Source organism: Scleropages formosus, chromosome 14, assembly GCF_900964775.1.
Source record: "Scleropages formosus chromosome 14, fSclFor1.1, whole genome shotgun sequence".
Taxonomy (NCBI): domain Eukaryota; kingdom Metazoa; phylum Chordata; class Actinopteri; order Osteoglossiformes; family Osteoglossidae; genus Scleropages; species Scleropages formosus.
Window position 1 is genome coordinate 27,721,219 of NC_041819.1, and position 18,905 is coordinate 27,740,123.

General features: G+C 45.6%; 1 protein-coding gene across 5 annotated transcripts; it reads left to right on the forward strand.

Moving 5' to 3' along the window:
• The first annotated feature begins 1,363 nt into the window (after positions 1–1,363).
• LOC108926879 (uncharacterized) lies at positions 1,364–17,792 on the forward strand. Of its 5 annotated transcripts, none has more exons than XM_029257931.1 (8): positions 1,365–1,463; positions 2,254–2,535; positions 2,665–2,916; positions 3,032–3,157; positions 4,336–4,539; positions 5,173–5,346; positions 5,943–6,032; positions 8,977–9,360. In XM_029257931.1, exons 1-7 carry the CDS (start codon positions 1,403–1,405, stop codon positions 6,029–6,031), a joined length of 1,188 nt encoding a protein of 395 aa, XP_029113764.1. In that variant the 5' UTR covers positions 1,365–1,402; the 3' UTR covers position 6,032; positions 8,977–9,360. The 5 variants fall into 5 exon arrangements, with proteins under 5 accessions (XP_029113762.1, XP_029113767.1, XP_029113764.1 ...); XM_029257932.1 differs by having other exon boundaries at positions 5,943–5,999; XM_029257929.1 differs by lacking the exons at positions 5,943–6,032; positions 8,977–9,360 and adding an exon at positions 17,483–17,792 and having other exon boundaries at positions 1,364–1,463.
• The last annotated feature ends 1,113 nt before the right edge of the window (positions 17,793–18,905 follow it).

Below are 18,905 nucleotides of genomic sequence, written 5' to 3' on the forward strand. Positions count from 1 at the left end.
CTGGACTGGAGGAGCTATGAGGAGAACCAATGAAAAAGGTGCTTTATTTCAGTGAAATAAAATCTGTAAAACTGTAAACTGCTCATTTGATTTTCCATAAAATTGTCATCAAATAAAATATCTGGAGGATCCTGAAACTGTGTATCCTAGCTGACCATGAAATCTGTGTATTTTTTCAGTGATCTGCCCTCCCTCTAAATGTTACTTTTTCATTCACTTATCTTGAATTATGCATTAAACAGAACAGCCTAATTTTTCATTGGTTCCAAATGGTCTTTTTTCTTCAATCTACTTATTCACTCTTCAATGCTGCGTAGTAAAGCGCTTGAACTCCTGCGAATCTTTTTTGCCCCGGCTGAGATCTTAATTTCCGTAGTTGGGTTTAAACGAATGCAGCACAATGCAATGATTAGAGAGACGCACAGATTTTCCAACCTGGACGGACTGAGCCATCTGCACAGAGGGAGGACGTGGGTCTGGCAGTCTGGAGGAGGCAAGTGATTTTCCAGCCTCCTGGATACCTGAGAAAGGTGCATATAAGATTGTTTTGCTGTCTGGAACTGCTTTTCCTAAGGCAGCTTGGAAGTGACTCTGTTGTTACATTTATTTGATTTGTTCACTTATGATGTGGGTTTTTGCTGAAAGCAGCAGTGGTCTCTCCCAAACGTCACACGTTTACACACACTTTCTAAACCACTTGTCCCCTACAGGGTCGTGGGGAACTGGAGCCTAACCCGGCATAATGCTGGATAGGGAGGAAACACACCCAGGAAAGGACACCAGTCTGTCGCAAGGCACCCCAAGCAGGATTCGAACCTCAGACCCACCAGAGAGCAGGACCCGGTCCAATCCACTGCGCCACTGCACCGCTGTGCCCTCCCTCACACATTTACATTTAAAGTTAATTCAGGGTTTTTACTTTTTAATTTCAGCACAATGCCGTATCTCAGCCTGTGGTAATAATCTGAAGGGAAATTATAAGAAACTCTTTATTATCACTTATTATCACACTTTTTAAACTGTATTAAACACATTTATACTAATGGATATTTACACAAGTACCATGAAAACTCAACTTAATTTCTCAACTGAAACGCTGAATTCCTGTTGCAGTGGGATATTTACCACAAATATTCAGGTCCGATTCAGAATTCCAGGGGAAAATATGCAGATCTGATAATAAAGAAATATTTCAGAAAGCGGTGACTGTAGCAGCTTGTTGTATGAAATATGAATGTAGTAAGACATGGACTAAATTCAGACTGACTGTGTTGTCAGGACGTTTTACATTTACCTGCTTTTCCTGTAAATCTGTAGTTAAATGTAAACAAATGAGAACGGAGCTGAAATCAAAGTCCGAAGTGGTTTTACTCTTTTACGCTCCAATGTCCACACAGCCAAAATGGAAGGAGATCTCACTGTACATACTTACATCCTCATTATTGTGGCTGATTTCACTTTTGGTGAGTGTGTTATTTTTAACCAAATTACCTTTGGTGAGTATTATGATTATGTGTGTGTTCGTGTTTATGGAAGTAAATTTAGAGGGAAAGTGAATCGCTGTAATATGAATGTAACTTGTTCTCTCTCTTAATTCCAAGCACCGCTTTCATCCAGATAATAATTTTTTTAATCATGTTTTATTAGCTACTTTGTACCTCCTACAGAGATTAGTAATGTCAGGAATACACAAATGAGCTATTACATGTTCCATGTGCACCTACTTACTTCCTTGTCAATCTATTAATCAATCACTAAGCTATTACAAGTGTGTGTGTGTGTGTGTGTGTGTGTGTGTGTGTGTGTGTGTGAGTGAGTGAGTGAGTGAGTGAGTGAGTGAGTGATCGATCACTGCAGTTCGATTATTCAGAATATGAGGTTTGTGTGAATAATATAGTTTTTATTTTTTTACGGTGTGGTACATCCTGCAGTCTTGACAAAAATTAATTCCCTTGTGTAAATTGTCAGGTGTTCGGCTGAGATCATCCAGTGATGCTCAGTTCAGTTCCCAGTGTGTCAGTGTGTCTCACACTCAGTGCTCTTACACTGAAATGTTCACACTGACCATCTGACCATGAGCAGGGCTGCACTGTGGACAAAACATTCACATGTCAGATACCAAATAAACTGTCATTAAATGCTAAACATTGTGTTTCAAGACCTCTTCTTATCAAAAACCACATATACAATTTTAAATTGGATGTTTTCATTACTCTTCGTGTTATTTGCCTTTTGTGAACGTTTCCACTACAGGTGTGACCTACAGCAGACTGAACGGAGACGTCACACTCGCACCAGCCGTCAGGGACACTTTCGAAGAGATCCTCTGGAAACACAACAACGACAAAGTCATCGAGTTGGTCAGAGGTCAAGGAATCAGGGAGTTCGGTAAATTGAGAGGGAGGACGACGCTGAACCAGGAGACAGGAGAACTCAGAGTGAGGAACCTGGAGAAGAGACACTCTGGACGGTACACGGCTGAGGTGCTGGTGGAAAAGAGGCTCCAGTACTTTACGTTTAATGTGACGGTCATTGGTGAGTGTGCGGCCGCACTGTTACTCTGTGAGGTTGAGCACCTTTCTAATTATGGTTCAACCATTGTAGAGTGTTTACTACTGCGCCCCCTGGTGTGTGACTCTCTTCACCTGTGTGTATCCTGTGTAGACGCTGTGACCCGACCAACAGTGCAGTGTGAGCAGAGGGATTCTGTAGGGATTCTACGCTGTCACAGCGAAGGAGAGATGGGACAGTATCGGTGGGAGGGGCCTAATGATTTTTTAATGAGCTGGACTGAACAGCCAATAGGACTAGAGATCAGCAGGGATCAGAGCTCTGACTCCGCCTACACCTGTGTGGTGAAGAACCCTGTGAGTGAGAAAAGCAGTGAGGCCTTTCTTGCCGAACGCTGCTTTAAAGGTGAGCACCTCACCTGCCTCTTTAACTCCATCATTAGACCCTTTTTAGGGTCCCGTTCCTGTTCCTGTCCTGTCGAGCACCTGGACCAGTGAGACCTTCCTTCTCCCCTTTCCAGGACACTCATCTCATGGTAGTGGTGCAGTTATTGCTGCTGCTGCTGTTGTTACTGCTGCTTTTATTGCCACTGTTTCTGGTTTGATCATTGGAGTTCACTGCGTGCGCCGCAGGGATGCCCTAACAGGTACATTTTTACCGTATTTGAAGGGTAAATTAGCATATTATTTATACAGTAGGTCTGTAGAGCTGAAAAGTGCTGTTTGTGCTCAAAAACCTGTAACAATTGCTGAACTAAAGCACACACACACACATTGTCAGAACCGCTTGTCCCTTACGGGGTCACGGGGAACCAGAGCCTACCCGGCAACACAGGGCGTAAGGCCAGAGAGGGAAGGGGACACACCCAGGACGGGACGCCAGTCCGCCACAAGGCACCCCAAGCGGGACTTGAACCCCAGACCCACCGGAGAGCAGGACTGCGGTCCAACCCACTGCGCCACCGCACCCCTGAACTAAAGCAGTTCTGCACTAAGAAGTGGGTCAAACATTCCTCCACAGTGATGCGAGACCTTGATCAGTGTCTACAGCCATGTTTAGTTGCAGTCATTACAGCTAAAGGTGACAAAACTACTATAACTGACTATGAAGAAGCAATTATTTTTTCACACTTATAATGACATTTCATTATTTTTCACACCAAGGAAACGACATAAAACAACAGTGGTGACATTTTTTGCTCAGGATCCATTTATATTGTCCACAAATTACCAAAAAGATCTGATCAAACTGTCAACAGCTGCAATAATAAAGAAAATTTGAAAGGGAGAGAAAAACTTTATCTACAACATTGTTTCAAAAACCGTAGGCTTCCGCGGTTATAGTCAACTGACTGGAGGTTTTGTTCTTCTGGATTCCCATACGCGGTGTAATCCAGAAGAAGAAAAGCTACAACATTGTTTCCACAATTTGAACAGAGATACATATGTTTAAGAAAACTAAGGCCTTATATACTGTAGTACAATGAGTCCATTTTCAAGACCCACTCATCCAGCACAGGATCTGAGTGACCGAGGAAGGGTACTTTGTAAGGGAGGGTACGTCCATCACAGGGCGGCACGACTCACTCGCTCATGTGTGCTGAGGGTGACCGAGATACAGATTAACCTCAGAAACATGTCTTTAAGCTGTGGGTGGAATCCTGCATGAACACGGACAGAACATGTAAACTCCAGACAGGCACAGCCAGCAAGAGACCGAAACCTGCAATCCTGGAACTCTAAGGTCACCATTAAAGCTCAGTGAGTGTATTTCATGCAGTCGATTTTACACCAAAGACATCTCACACTTTATTGTGTCACACAGAATTAAGACTTAATGAAAAAACAAAGATTTTCGAAGAAATGAACACGGTAACGATGAGCCCCAGTAATGTGATGGATGAGAACAAGATGCTGCAACAGAAAAGCCCAAAATCTGCTGCTGATGAGATGGAAGGAGTTGGAGAGGAGGATGAGGAAGCAAAACTGCTGCAGCGTTCCGAGGTAACGCAGTGTTCGCTCTGGTCAGGTGAGATACATGTTCATCAGGTAAAGTTCTGATGGGTCACAGTCACTTTCTCTTGTGTGACACTGATTGTCTTTGTATCTGTGATCCTTCAGTTTTCTGCTTCTCTGTTATTTTTGGTGCCTTCAGTATTTGGCAGTGTTTGGTAAGCATTATTTATCATAAATGTGCTAAGAGTAAAAAACGCGATCAAGTGCTGTTCGTGTTCAAGTTTGGCTGTGATCATGACTGTGATCAAGGGCAGCGTTTACAAACAAGGAGTTATAATTGCAAGTAATTCTGTGTTCAAGTGTCTTGTCCTTAATCATCTGTAATGTCACAAATTCATTAAAAAAGATGCAGTTAGTAAAAATGTTAGTGTATATTTAAGAATTGCACTTGACATTTGTTAAAAACACAGATTTTTCTTAAATAATGGGATCATAATCCAGAGAGGACAGTGATACATTGATCCACAACCGTTCCCTGCTATTATTACATCATATTCATTCCTCCTGTAGTGCTGGGGTTTATTTTAAATCCTCTGAGATTTATTTCTAGACTTCAACAGCTTTGTGTCAACTTGCATAGATGCACTGCATTAAATAAATTTCAAATAATTGTTGATTTCCTCCGTTGCTGCCTCGTGTCCCACAGAGGTAAGTGGTGAAGAGAAAAGAAAGATGTTTGAGAGAAACAGCAAGTACGTCTGCAGCCCTAATAAAGTGATCGATGAGGATATGCGACTGGAACCAAATGAACAGGATACTGTGACAAATGAGAACAAAGATGTAGAAGAAGAGGAGGAAGCTGAAGGACAGCATGTCAAAGGTACTGTGATGATCTCGTCGGTGAGGAAAGGTGGCGGACGATCGGGTAGCAGTCTTACTGGTCATTCGAAGGGTCCCGTGAGGTCATTGATCAGGATGAATAGAATGCGGACAGATGGAATCACAGGATGGACAAGGAACTCTGTGAACCTCCACTTTTACAGAATGAATCAGTACATGTTTGATGGTAACTAAGGACAGACACCTCCAATCTCTTTACAAAGTAAATGTCATGTTTGCTCTCATTATTTTAGTTGCCTTTCACAACTATTGATCATCATCCTCAGTCACAATCATGAACACATTATTATTTGCAATAAATACATTGCATTGATTAATGGGGGGTGCGGTGGCGCAGTGGATTGGACCGGGTCCTGCTCTCCAGTGGGTCTGGGGTTCGAGTCCCGCTTGGGGTGCCCTGCGACGGACCGGCGTCCCGTCCCGGGTGTGTCCCCTCCCCCTCCGGCCTTACGCCCTGTGTTGCCGGGTAGGCTCCGGTTCCCCGCAACCCTGTATGGGACAAGCGGTTCAGAAAGTGTGTGTGTGTGTGTGTGTGTGTGTGTGTGTGTGTTGCTTAATGTATCCATCCACTTTCAGGAACAGCTGGTCCAGCAGAGGACTGTGGTGCTTCAGCATCTCTCCTAGAAGTGCAGGGTGAGAAGCTGGAGATGGCAGGGACACCCTAAGGCATGTGCTGTGTGTGTGTGTGTGTGTCACAGGTCACACTGACACAGTATAGTGGCCCACAGGGACACACAGAATGGAATGTGCTCCCAAACACATGTGTCTCTGTTGTTCTCTGTAACGGATCATGGTGGACATTTCTGGAACCGCAGACTGTGCAACTTGACAGTAAATATCTGTCCATCCATCACTTTAAATCTTTAGAAAGAAAACCATTAAATCCCTGATTCCTTCACTAAAATATACACAGTAAAATGATTTAATAAAACCACACACACACACACACACACATTTTCTGAACTACTTGTCCCATACGGGGTCGCGGGGAACCGGAGCCTACCCGGTAACACAGGGCGTAAGGCCAGAGGGGGAGGGGACACACCTACCAATAAAAATATGACATGACAGATACTGAAGTAAATACTAAAAAAATTCCTCAAGGCTCAAAACTCAACGGTCCAGTCGCGGTCGAACATGAGGAAAAAATTAAAATGCTGCTTGATTCACCAGCCGACAACGACTGAACAAAGTTTTTTGTTTGTTTTTGTTAATGAACAACAGAACTAAATAAATGTAGGCTACAAATTCACTGCACTGTTTCCAGAGTCCTGTACACAACTGCACATGTATTTTTTTAGTAAACCATGCCGACTTAACAGAAAAATAAAGAAATAAATAAAAATGTACTGGAAAACTGTCACATCTCCAGAGTTTTGTTTTTAACTTAAACTTTATTGGAATCAAGTAATTTAATATTATGCACAATTAAAATCTAAACAAAATGTAAAAACAATTGAATCAGATTTCCAATCAGCAGTGGTCATGAAAAAACTTTCTAAAAGATCTTTACATGAAACACATTGTTACTGGAACCGAGTGTTCCTGCAGGTTCGCCTAGACGCTCAGAGGTCAAGAAAATAACAAAGGATACCCGTCAACAGGGGGGTGCGGTGGCGCAGTGGGTTGGACCGGGTCCTGCTCTCCAGCGGGTCTGGGGTTCGGGTGCCTTGCGACGGACTGGCGTCCCGTCCTGGGTGTGTCCCCTCCCCCTTCGGCCTTACGCCCTGAGTTGCCGGGTTAGGCGCTGGTTCCCCGCAACCCCGTATGAGACGAGCGGTTCAGAAAGTGTGTGTGTCTGTCAACAAGGTCAAGTCCAAACTTTTCCCCAGTTTTATTGGATGCAACACAAGTGAAATTTATAAGCACTGACTGATGCACGCCACTGCACATGTACAAAATCCACCTACGACAAGCCCCGAGGGAAGAAACTTTCCAAAAACTACCGGAGAAAATGTGACAGTGAGACATTGTGACAGACAGGTGGACAGAGTGAGCCACCAGGGGGCGCTACAGTTAAAGTCAGAGCTGGGAAACTGCTGTGGTCCGTGGGCTGTAGGTGATGGTTCGGTGTGGTGCTGCTGGGGGGGGGGGGGCGTTAGTTCCCACCACAGACTGTCCCCAGTTTGACACACAGACCTGCCACTGACTCTTTAACTACTTATTAATACCCCACATGAACTCCATCACTTCCTGTTTCAGACCAACTACAGTTACACCTCTTCATTCATCTGGCACCTTTCTCCACAGTAACAGCACTGTAATTTTTGCTGGATCAGCTTAGGGTAAGTCCCTTGATTAAGGGATTCGAACTTTTTGAGCCCACAGGGCAGCAGCTCTAATCTTTGCGCCACCTGCTGGTCACACGCTGTGAAGCTTCCTTTCTCAATGAACATGAGGTGCTGAGGAAGGTGCTGAGCAGGACTTGACCACACTGAGAGGCTGGAGCAGGGAGGACTGATCTCCAGCCACTGGAGGAGTGAACATCAGCAGTGACTTTTGGAAGAGCTCTGAGGGATGCAGAGAGACACAGAGGGACACAGAAAGACGTGTAGCACATTGACTGAGCTCACAGTTCTCCCCAGCGGGTCTCACAGCACTATTTACCCCTGACTTCGGTAAAGTCTGCCGGCTCATTTCTACTCCTCGAACCCGGGGTAAATACCACGCTCAGTGGTCCTGCAGCAGAAGATGGACATTCAGTTCAGTGTATTTTTATAAAGCTCTTTTCACACAGTGACACGAAACGTTGAACAAGGGGTCAGAGACAAGATACAAATAAAAGGTTGGCTGTACACTAAATTACTATGGTAACTATGTTATTATACAGTATAAGTGAGTCTTCTGCCCACGGAGGAAAGGAGACATAAAAACTCTGACCTGAAAGGCAAGGGAGAAAAAACCCTACGGGGGTCCAAGTGCTAGTGGCTTTCCCCCACCTGCCAATGGAGGTGTGTGTGTGTGTGTGTGTGTGTGTGTGTGTGTGTGTGTGTGTCTGTAAATAGCCTGTTTGGTCACTGTATGGTGTCATGACAGGGACATCAGGGACAGTGTTAGAGTGTTTTGTTTAGCTGCAGTACTAATGAAGGGCCTTTGGCCTGTAAATTCAGGTCCTTCTCTGATCCGGTTGGTTGGTCTCTGGAACTAAAGGGAAATACACACACACACACGGGGAGCCGGAGCCTACCCGGCAACACAGGGCGTAAGGCCGGAGGGGACACACCCAGGACGGGATGCCAGTCCGCCACGAGGCACCCCAAGTGGGACTCAAACCCCAGACCCACCGGAGAGGAGGACTGTGGTCCAACCCACTGTGCCACCGCACCCCCTCTAAAGGGAAATATACATTTTTAATTAAACATTCAAATTTTTTTGGCAACAAAATGGCAGCGCGGTTGCACACAGCAGCCACTTCTGGTCCTCAAATATTGAGCATGTTACATTTACAGGACCAATGGGCACGGTTCCTGCCATGGGCCGAGTATGCCCACAGTTTTCTCTTCCAGGTCTCTCCCCATTCCAGTGTCTCCTCAGGTATCAACCTCAACCTCCCCTGTTCCCATGGCACCTTGGTTCCTCTGATGTCCCTGCTGTTCATTCCTGGTTGCAGAAAAGCGAAGAGGCCTGGCTTGAGGTTCAGGAGCACCTGCCCAAGTATCCACCACTGCAAACAGCAGACCGACAAACATCGCCGCACCCTGACCTTCCAACCAGGACAAAGGTTGTGGCTATCTACCCGTGATATCCACCTTCAAGATTCCCTCCGGAAAACTCAGCCCCTGCTACACTGGCTCATACAAGATCCTTCGACACCTCACCCCCATCACTTACCAGTTGCAGTTGCCCCCACACTTACGTATATGTCCCATTTTTCATGTCTCCCTGCTCAAGCCTTACAGCACCTCCCTGATCCAGGTGTCCTGAGGAGACCCGACACCCCCTCTTGTGGAGGTGGATGGGGCACCAGCCTACGCCGTCTGTGCCCTTCTGAATTCCAAGCGCCAACGCGGGATCCTGTGCTACCTGGTGAACTGGGAAAGGTATGGGCATGAGAAGTGCAGCTGCATTCCAAAACGCAACATCCTGGATCAGTCCCTCATCACCGACTTCCATGAGAACCATCCAGTCCGGCCAACACCCAGTCCCAGAGGTCACCCTCCTTCCAGGGGTCACAGGGCAGCAAAAGCCCCCTGTGAGGCAGGGGGGAACTGTCACGACTACACCAGCATCTCAACCAGCTGCACCTGGCCCCGATTAAGCACCTGACCTCAGCTGGAGCATTTGGCTACAAAAACTACCACTGGACCCCAATTGCGGAATCTCTCTTGAGACAACCGTCCCCTCTGCGCCCTCAAACTTACCTTGCCTTACGTACTCCACCCGTGTTAGTTATCGTTCCCCAATTCCACTCCATGTCCCTCTGGTAAACAACCATTTCCCTTGTTCCTTGACCACGACTTCAGCTCCTCACTTCTGTCCTGTTTACTGATTGACCGACCATTTGCCCATCCCCAACCATGAGAACAAGTCTGATCATGGGGTGGCATGGTGACACAGTAAGTAGTGCTGCTGTCTGACAGCACCTGGGTGGTGTGAGAAGATGTGAGTTGGATCCCCGCTCAGTCTGTTTGGAGTTTGCATGATCTCCCTGTGTCTGAGTGGGTTTCCTTCAGGTGCTCTGGTTTCCTTCCACAGTCCACAGACATGCTGTTCAGGTTCCCCCACAGTGTGTGAGTGACAGAGAGAGAGTGTGTGTGTTCCACTGATGTATGGATGAGCGACCCATTGTAAGTAGTGTATCTAGCAGTGTAAGTCACTGCGGTGAATAAGGTGTGTGGGCTGATAACACTCCATAGAGTTCATTGGAAGTTGCTTTGGAGAAAAGTGCCTGATAAGTGAATAAATGTAACTGCTGTTCAGTGATCTGCTGAATACAACTTTATTAGCTGTGTGGTGTTGTGTTAATACAATTCCACAACACCAGTAGCACAGCTGACAGTATAATGCCTGTTGTCCTGAGTGTAGTAAACTGGAGTGAAGGGCAAAAGTCAGGTGATAGCTGGAAGTGTAAGGGTTAAAGCTACTGTTTTTGGACCTAAAAGTTACAGGTTTAGTCCTCACCTCTAGCTGTAGTACTCTTGAGCAAGGTACTTACCCTAAATTGCTCCAGTAAAATTACCCAGTGGTATAAATGAGTAAATGATTGTAAGCATGTAAAAAACTGTGACCTTAACATTGTAAGCTGCTTTGGTGAAAAGTGTCAGCTAAATAAATAAATGTAAGTGTCAAAGCAGAAGAGTGGTGAAGATCTGGAAAGACTCAGACTGCTGTTTCCTAGGCATTCAAGAATGAAGGGTGAGAATGTGGAAGTGCTGCTGGGTCAACAAGTGAAAGTCACTGGGGGGGATGGGAGGTTGAGAACATTGAGGAAGTCTAGCTTGTGGTTCTTCTCCATTTTAGATACATGGAATAAAAGCAGGAAGTTGGAGCTCAAACTATGGATTTCGTAGAGACCTCAGCAATGGCAGCACCAGTCTGGGGGTCAAGGGTGGGACTGAGGTGCAGCATCAGACCTGATGTTGCGTTTTCAGGAGGATCTACCCCAATACAGTATGTGCATTTACATCTATTCATCTAAAAGGTGCTTTTCTCCAAAGCTACATACATCTCATAGAAAATACAATGTGTTCATTATATTAGGAGAAAGAGAGCCATAGATACATATGTGTGATACGAAAGTACAGTAAGTTTCCTTCACCATATGCGCCGATGTTCATCACACAAGTAGTTGCATAAAGCTTTACCAGAATAGCTATGATTCCTGATCACCTTCTTAGTAGTTTTTTATTTATTTTTTGGGGAGATACATATGAACATTTACCTTACATTGCAGGAGTGGTTCTGTAAAGGACTGATCCGAGCATCATCATGATCATCATGAGTGAGAGGGGGAGGTCATTCCACCACAACGGAGCCAGAACCGAGAACCTCCGCCCTTTACCTTTCGTGCTCGGGACCACCAAGTGAGCTTAAGTTGATGAGCGAAGGGGTCCGGTTGGGGTGTAGCAGTTGATCCAGTCTTGTAAGTATCTGGGATCAGTTCTTTTGATGTATTTGTAGACAATAACCAGAGTCTTGAATTTGATCCGGGCAGCTATAGGAAACCAGCGCAGAGAAACGAGTAGAGGAGATACATGCGAACGCTTAAGGGAGTCAAACACTACTCATGCAGCAGCAGCAGCATTCAGTATTAGCTGTAGAGGTTTCATGGCAGTAGCAGGAAGGCAAGACAGTTTTTGGTGATCTTTTCATTGCTTCTCCTTCATTGGACAGCTGTAGGGCAGACACTCTTGTGCTGGTGACTCATTGGGAGAGAAAGTTCATGAAGTTTAGAATGAAAATCCAGTAGCTTGGCCCTGTTATTGAAGGCATCACTCACTAATTCTTCCAAGACAGGATGAAGGTGATTCTGTCCCTGCACTGAGACATATGAAAACCTTTCTTTCTTAGGATATCTGGTTACTGCACACTGCAGGTGCTGGACTTCGCTGTTCAGACCAAACCTGTGCTGACATCAGTAGAGCCTCCTGCCCTGACCCATTGCAGTGTTCTGAAGGATCTACTGCATCTTCTGAGCTTCCTAAACAAGCACTGGCTTCTGCTCCGCCTTGCCCTTCCTCATTATTCTAAACACTTCGCTCTGCTTTCTCCAGAAACAAGAAGCCTTGCACAAGCAGTGATGACTCAGCAAGTGGCACCATGACCCTGCGGTTTATTACAGCTCTTCTTCAGACCTGGTTGTACTTGGACTTCCATCCTGTGTAAGAGATATCAGAGCTGCTGAGGTGGCAGTTCAAGCTTCTTCTTCTCTGGTTCTTGGTTTCTCTCTGACTCTCATGGCTCCTCATGCAGTGGAGACTCTTCTCCTGCACTGCGTCTCCCAGAACCTGTCTGCTTCTCACACTACCACCTATGAACTGACCTTATTGTCTGCTTCTCATATGACTAATATTTCTAATATTGCCCGCCTGTGAACCCGGATACAGTGCTGCCCCGTCCACATGATGGTGAACCTCACGACCGTAAATCAGGCAACAGACCGCTGCTCAACCCACACTGTTCCCTCTGTGGATGGCTCCTCCTCACACGTTCTGGATGGTTCCTTGGAAGCAAATTGTGCTGTTTGCTCTGATAACGAAATCATAAAAAGTTCTAAACTGCCCTCTCATTGCTCCACCCACAAAGTAGAATTGTTTTGTCCAGAGCCTATTACCCTGGTAAATGAGGTAAATCTGTAACTACTCATATAGACTAAAGGTGTGTCTTTGGTGGAGGGGTGCGGTGGCGCAGTGGGTTGGACCACAGTCCTGCTCTCCGGTGGGTCTGGGGTTCGAGTCCCGCTTGGGGTGCCTTGCGGCGGACTGGCGTCCCGTCCTGGGTGTGTCCCCTTCCCCCTCTGGCCTTACGCCCTGTGTTGCCGGGTAGGCTCCGGTTCCCCGTGACCCCGTATTGGGACAAGCGGTTCTGAAAATGTGTGTGTGTGTGTCTTTGGTGTGGTACATGACTGTGGTTACCTGTGGAAGCAGCAGGGCTTTTCACACTTAGAGTTTTTCCAGCGATGTGTCTGCTGTTCCATCTCTGAATGATGTGGCTTCGGTAAAACTAGGCACATTGCACCTTTAAGACTCACTAATACCATGTTTTACATTTAGCAAACATTTTTCTCTACAGACATTTCCAGGGAACACTGTGTAGTGTTATCAGCCCACACCTTGTTGACCAAGGTGACTTACACTGCTAGATACACTACTTACAGAGTCACTCATCCATGCATCAGCAGGACACACCTTCTCTCTATCACTTACACACACACACACACACACACACACACACACACACTATGGGTGATATTTTGAGCAACCAATCCACCTGAACACCATGGACTGGACTGTGGGAGGAAACCAGAGCACCCAGAGGAAACCCACAGAGACACAGGGAGAACATGCAAACTCCACACAGACTGAGTGGGATTTGAACCCACGTCCTCTCGCACCAGCCAGGTGCCGTGAGACAGAAACATTACTCACTGTACTTGTGTTTTCACTGCTCTGGATACATTGTACCTTTTCTCGTGTTTTTTTCTTCTGACTCTTTATTTTTTTCCCTTCAGGCGCTTTTTACCCTGTTGTGGAGAGACAAGTAACTCAGGTTTATGGTTTGATACCCATTTGTGTGTGAGTTCAGTATAAATTCATCAGGAACAGACTTGTCTTTTCAGTTGTGTGTGGAAAGTTCCCTCATGGTTCACTTTACTGTGCTTTGGCTCCCATTGTGGTAACTTTAGGGGTATATTTGCAATGTCTATTTATATACATTATTCAGAACTCAGAGCCATTTACTGTCAGTATAGATCATACTGGAATTAGTTGTGGTTCAGCACCAAACATGAAACATTATAACAATTTGCAGCCAGTGAAAGACAAGATGTTAAAAATATACACAACAATAACAATATATCAAACAGTCATCATGTACTAATAAACAACATCAGGATTGCCAACCCAAGCAGTGGTGCAAATCACAGTTGTACTGAGAACAGTTTGGAGATGATGACTGCAGTGTGCAAAGAGGAGTGCAGTTAAGAGATGCAGTGTAAATATTGACAAGATTTAGGACATGACCAGAAGTGGTAGGGAAGGTGCACATCATTTGATTCAGGAGGTGAATTGTTATATGAAAGAACTTGTGGAGATGACATGAAGTCCAAGTGTGAGGGACTTGTCCCACTTCTGACATGACAGTTTGGGGAAGAGGTAACTGCTGGGAAGAGTGGGATTTATTGATGGTAGCCTGGTCTAGGAGAGTGTGGAGGTGAGGGATAGTAGATGGTGGGCAAAACACTGTTAACGATGGTTGAGTAGAAGTTCATCAGAATGTCGTGTGAGATGCTGAGCTTCCTGAGCTTGTGAAAGAACAGTCTCAGCTGGAGACTGATGATGGTGATGTGCTTGTCCCACTTCAAAGTGTTGGTAAAAGTGGTCCACAGGGATTTAAATGACTCCACTAAAGATACAGTTTGGCCATTGATTTCCAAAGGGGGTGTGCAGGAGGTTGTCTATGAAAGTTGACCTGGACCTCCTCTACCTTGATGGTGTTGAGCTCAAGGTTACGGTGAACACACTACAATGCTACATGGTCTCACAACTGTTGGAGATGGGGCCTATTATTGTTGTATTGTCTGCAAACTTTACGATGTTGGTTTATTTATTTGTGGTGGTGCAGTCATTTTTGTAAAATAAGAACAAGAGAGGTGAGAGAACACAGCCTTGGGAGATGCCTGTACTGATGGACATTGGATTGGACAGATGAGGGCCCAGTCTCACGTATCGCTTTCTTCCTGTTAGAAAGTTGGCAATCCACTGACAGGTACTGGGGGTTCATACTGCTGGGTTAACTTGTTGTCCAAACAAACGATGCTGACACAGGTGTTGAAGGAGTCCAGATGTTAAGGGATGTGGTGGTCTGCCCAGTAACAGAGGATTATAACAGTCTAACCTAAAACAAAAGCATGAACCAATTTCTCAGCATCCTGTCTATGTAAAAATCACCTTAATTTAGCTATATATATTAAAAGCAAGACCTAGTAAATGTAGCAACATGAGACACAAATGACAAGTTTCCATCCAACAAAACATCCAAATTCTTAACACTTTCTGTATAGCCGATGCTCAGTCCATAAGTGGTAAAGACTGATGTGACTGTGTCAAGAATTTCAGCCCCACCACCCTTACCTCTGTGCTACTGGCATTCAGAGATAAATAAAAGTATCACACACACACACACACACACACACACACACACACACACACACACACACACACACACACACACACGCTTTCTGAAGCGCTTGTCCCATACAGGGTCACAGGGAACCAGAGCCTAACCCGGCAACTCAGGGCATAAGGCTAGAGGGGAAGGGGACACACCCAGGATGGGACGTCAGTCTGCCACAAGGCACCCCAAGTGGGACTCAAACCCCAGACCCAGCGGAGAGCAGGACCTGGTCCAATCCACTGCACCCCGCCATAAATAAAAGTATTATTCATCCATAATTTTAAATAGGTAAAGCAGATTGGTAAACAAATAATTGAGCGTCATCAGCATATCAGTGAAAACTTAAATAATGCTTACAAATAATATCACCCATTGTAACGTTCATATCAGGAGTAATACCTGCACTCCATGTTGATGGAAATTGATGACTGTGTGCTATGGTGGACCTGCATGTGGACAAAACCTGAATATGTGAACTGGAACATGAACTCATCAATTTATTACCATATAATTAATAGTAATGTTATAAATAGCTGTTTAAGTAATCTGAAAAAGTCCTTTTCTATCTACAATACCCAGGAGGGGTGATCAGCCACTGGTGCTTGGAACACCCCGCCAGTTTTTTTTCTTCTCTTCCCTAATGAGCCCTTGCCTCTAATAATATAACGTAAAGTCAACCTTTTATTATTCTTATGATCGCCTATCTTCTGATCTTTAGTTCAGCGCTGTGTGTCACCGTGTGACCAGGGCTCTCTAAGAATACATTTAATTGCGTTGAACTGAACTGAACTGAACTAGAAAGGGGGGTGTGGTGGCGCAGTGGGTTGGACCACGGTCATGCTTTCCGGTGGGTCTGGGGTTCGAGTCCCGCTTGGGGTGCCTTGCAATGGACTGGCGTCCCGTCCTGGGTGTGTTCCCTCCCCCTCCGGCCTTACGCCCTGTGTTGCTGGGTAGGCTCTGGTTCCCCGCAACCCTGTACAGGACAAGCGGTTCTGAAAATGTGTGTGTGTGTGAACTGAACTAAGTGTATAAAGACAAGGTATTTTGTGTTTTAGTAAATCAACTACATTGTTTTTTCAAAGATATATGGTTATTCTGAAATTTATGCCTGCAACAAAAGAGGAGACAACTCTGTCCACAAAGGGAATAGTGGGTATTCTGGGAAAGCTGTACTGTCCTGTTGTTATGGTGAGACAACATGCGGACAGGAATCGTTGGACCCAGAAGCAGGTGTTTATCCCGTATCCAAAAACCAAAGGGGCAGGCAGAAGTGATGTCGGGGACAAGCAGTGGTCATCCGAGGAACAAACGTCATCACCGGGGCAAACCAGAATCCGAAATCCAAAACTGACAAAAGCGAAGGTCAGAAAGCCAAAAGACACGATCCGAGGGAGGCGAGGATGAAACAAGGGACCGGGAACAAAGGGGCTGGCAAAGGAACAAGGAGATATGGCGCACAGCACAACACGCTGCAGGGGGAACCAGCAGCTCTAGTGAAGTTCTGCGAACTGGTGTGGCTGGACCGCCCTTTTATGCTTCGTCTCCTTGATGCGCTGCAATTGTGTTCAACCCATCCAACGTCGGGGGTGTGACACCTGTGATCTGTATTCCAAGAGATGTTGGTTTGTCTTGCAGATGCAGATGTCACTTACAGACAAGCCTACAAGTGGATGATGGAGACAGAAAATAGAGGGGAATGAGGCGGTATAATGTTGGACAGCTGTGGTGGACTGGAGTATTTTAATACTGGTGCAAATAATCAATCATTTCTATCCAGAGAAGCTTCCTTTGTGCCAGGTGTGCCAAGGTCAGGGGCACACAGGTGATGACATGAAAACGGTCTGGAACTGGACAACAAACCTTCCTATTTGGACATCCTGTCAGGAGACAGTGAAGGAGACACAGAGACACAGGGTCTAGCAGAAGGAAGTAGAGAAGAGATGGAGGTGGAATCAGAGGCTGAGACGGCACTGAAGGACAGAAGAAGATTCCGGAGAAGGGGAGGACCTTCCAGTAATGGTCCCGATCCCTGTCCTGGCAGAGGTTCAAAAATGTAGGAAGGAAGGTCCTACACTTCTGTGGAAGAAGAACAGGGGAAGAAGGAGGAGGCTGATCCACCAGAGAATGGACAGGTACCAGCAGGCTGAGCGCAAACAATGTCCTCGAACCTCAGCCTGCGGATCGATAGTTTAAAGATTTTAACATTAAATGTCAGAGGATTAAGAATTTTTTGGAAATATTAAACCAGCTATCATTGTCCCCTTTTTACCTCCTATTTTTAGAGGAAGTTCACCTGTGGGACCAGTGGGATGGGGCCCAACTGGAAGATGGGAAGATCCTGCGGAGTGGAGGAGACAGTATCACCTTTGGGGAGTGTGTGCGCATCTGAAATATGCCCAGATATAATAACACCTCTGTTCTTCAGTCCTGCCTCCTGAGGCCTAATTCCATAACGGGTTCTTACAGTGAATCCGCCTCTCCCCCAAACTCCCACGGTACTGGCGAGGTAACAGAAACGGTTTGGTATGGTACTTATTTGGCTTTTCATCTGGCAGTAAGTTCTATTTTATTAATTAACTGCCCCCCGCTGCACCCTCCTGTCTAATAAACGCTGTACAATGGAATCATGCTGTGTGCATTTTTTAAAGACTTTATTGAATTTTAATTGGGGGGTGCAGCGGTGCAGTAGGTTTGGCCAGGTCCTGCTTTCTGGTGGGTCTGGGGTTCGAGTCCCACGTGGGGTGCCTTACAATGGACTGGTGTCCCATCCTGGATGTGTCCCCTGCCCTTCCTGCCTTGCTCCCGGTCTGCCACGCCCCTGCTTGGGACAAGCGGTTTCAGTCAGTGTGTGTGTGAGTTTTAATTAACGAATATTTTTTAAAAACACCAAATACAGAACTCCAGAAGAGACATCATGTAAAAAATGATGACCACAGTACAGAGTGTTCAAAGCATATTGATAACACAGAAACGGTCATTGTCATCATCTTCATCATCATCCTCCTCATCACTGTGGACAAGAATCAAAGAGATTGCAGTGCTCGTGTTCTGTTATCACACACAAACACACACACACACACACACACGTCCGTCACTCCGTGTTGCGGCGCGAGACTCACTTTTACTTTCGCTTCGACACGGAAAGGCGGCGCTTTCAAGTGACACGCCGCTCCATTTCCCTTCATATTGCAGTACTATATCTGGTGTGTCTGTGTGTGTTTGGTGATGAACGAGACGAGTGTGTGAAGATGGGCTCCGTGCGCCGCTCTCACACACCGCACATCATGATCATAGGATGAGCTTGAATGATCATCAGTGGTATGAGCTTATTAATGCCATCATACACAGCACCTAAGTGCTTCTAGAACATTCTGTACATCAATAGAAAATACGTTTTAAAAAAGACCATATGAAATGGCGAAGCTCTACAAACTTGCTATGAACGGATAACCGCAAGAATTCTTAATGATCTTCTTGCAGTTATATAAGAGGACCCGAAACCTGAATTACATTAATGACAAGCCACTTTCCCAAACAGCTCATTGTCTTAACACGGAACAACATTTTTTGTATCAGCCCTCAATCCAATCACGTTAAGGACAACATGTCCCCAATTATCACTATATATTTTTTTTGTGTGTTTGTCTGAAGTACAATGCAATTTGGCGACATGTTGTCCTTAATGTGATTGGATTGAGATGCAAG

Excerpts from the sequence above, each read along its gene's own strand:
- LOC108926879 (XM_029257929.1), top strand. The coding sequence starts at position 1,403 with ATGGAAGGAGATCTCACTGTACATACTTACATCCTCATTATTGTGGCT. Across the intron at positions 1,464-2,253 it reads TGTGGCTGATTTCACTTTTG|GTGTGACCTACAGCAGACTG; the intron begins GTGAGTGTGTTA and ends TTTCCACTACAG. Across the intron at positions 4,540-5,172 it reads GCAGTGTTCGCTCTGGTCAG|AGGTAAGTGGTGAAGAGAAA; the intron begins GTGAGATACATG and ends CGTGTCCCACAG.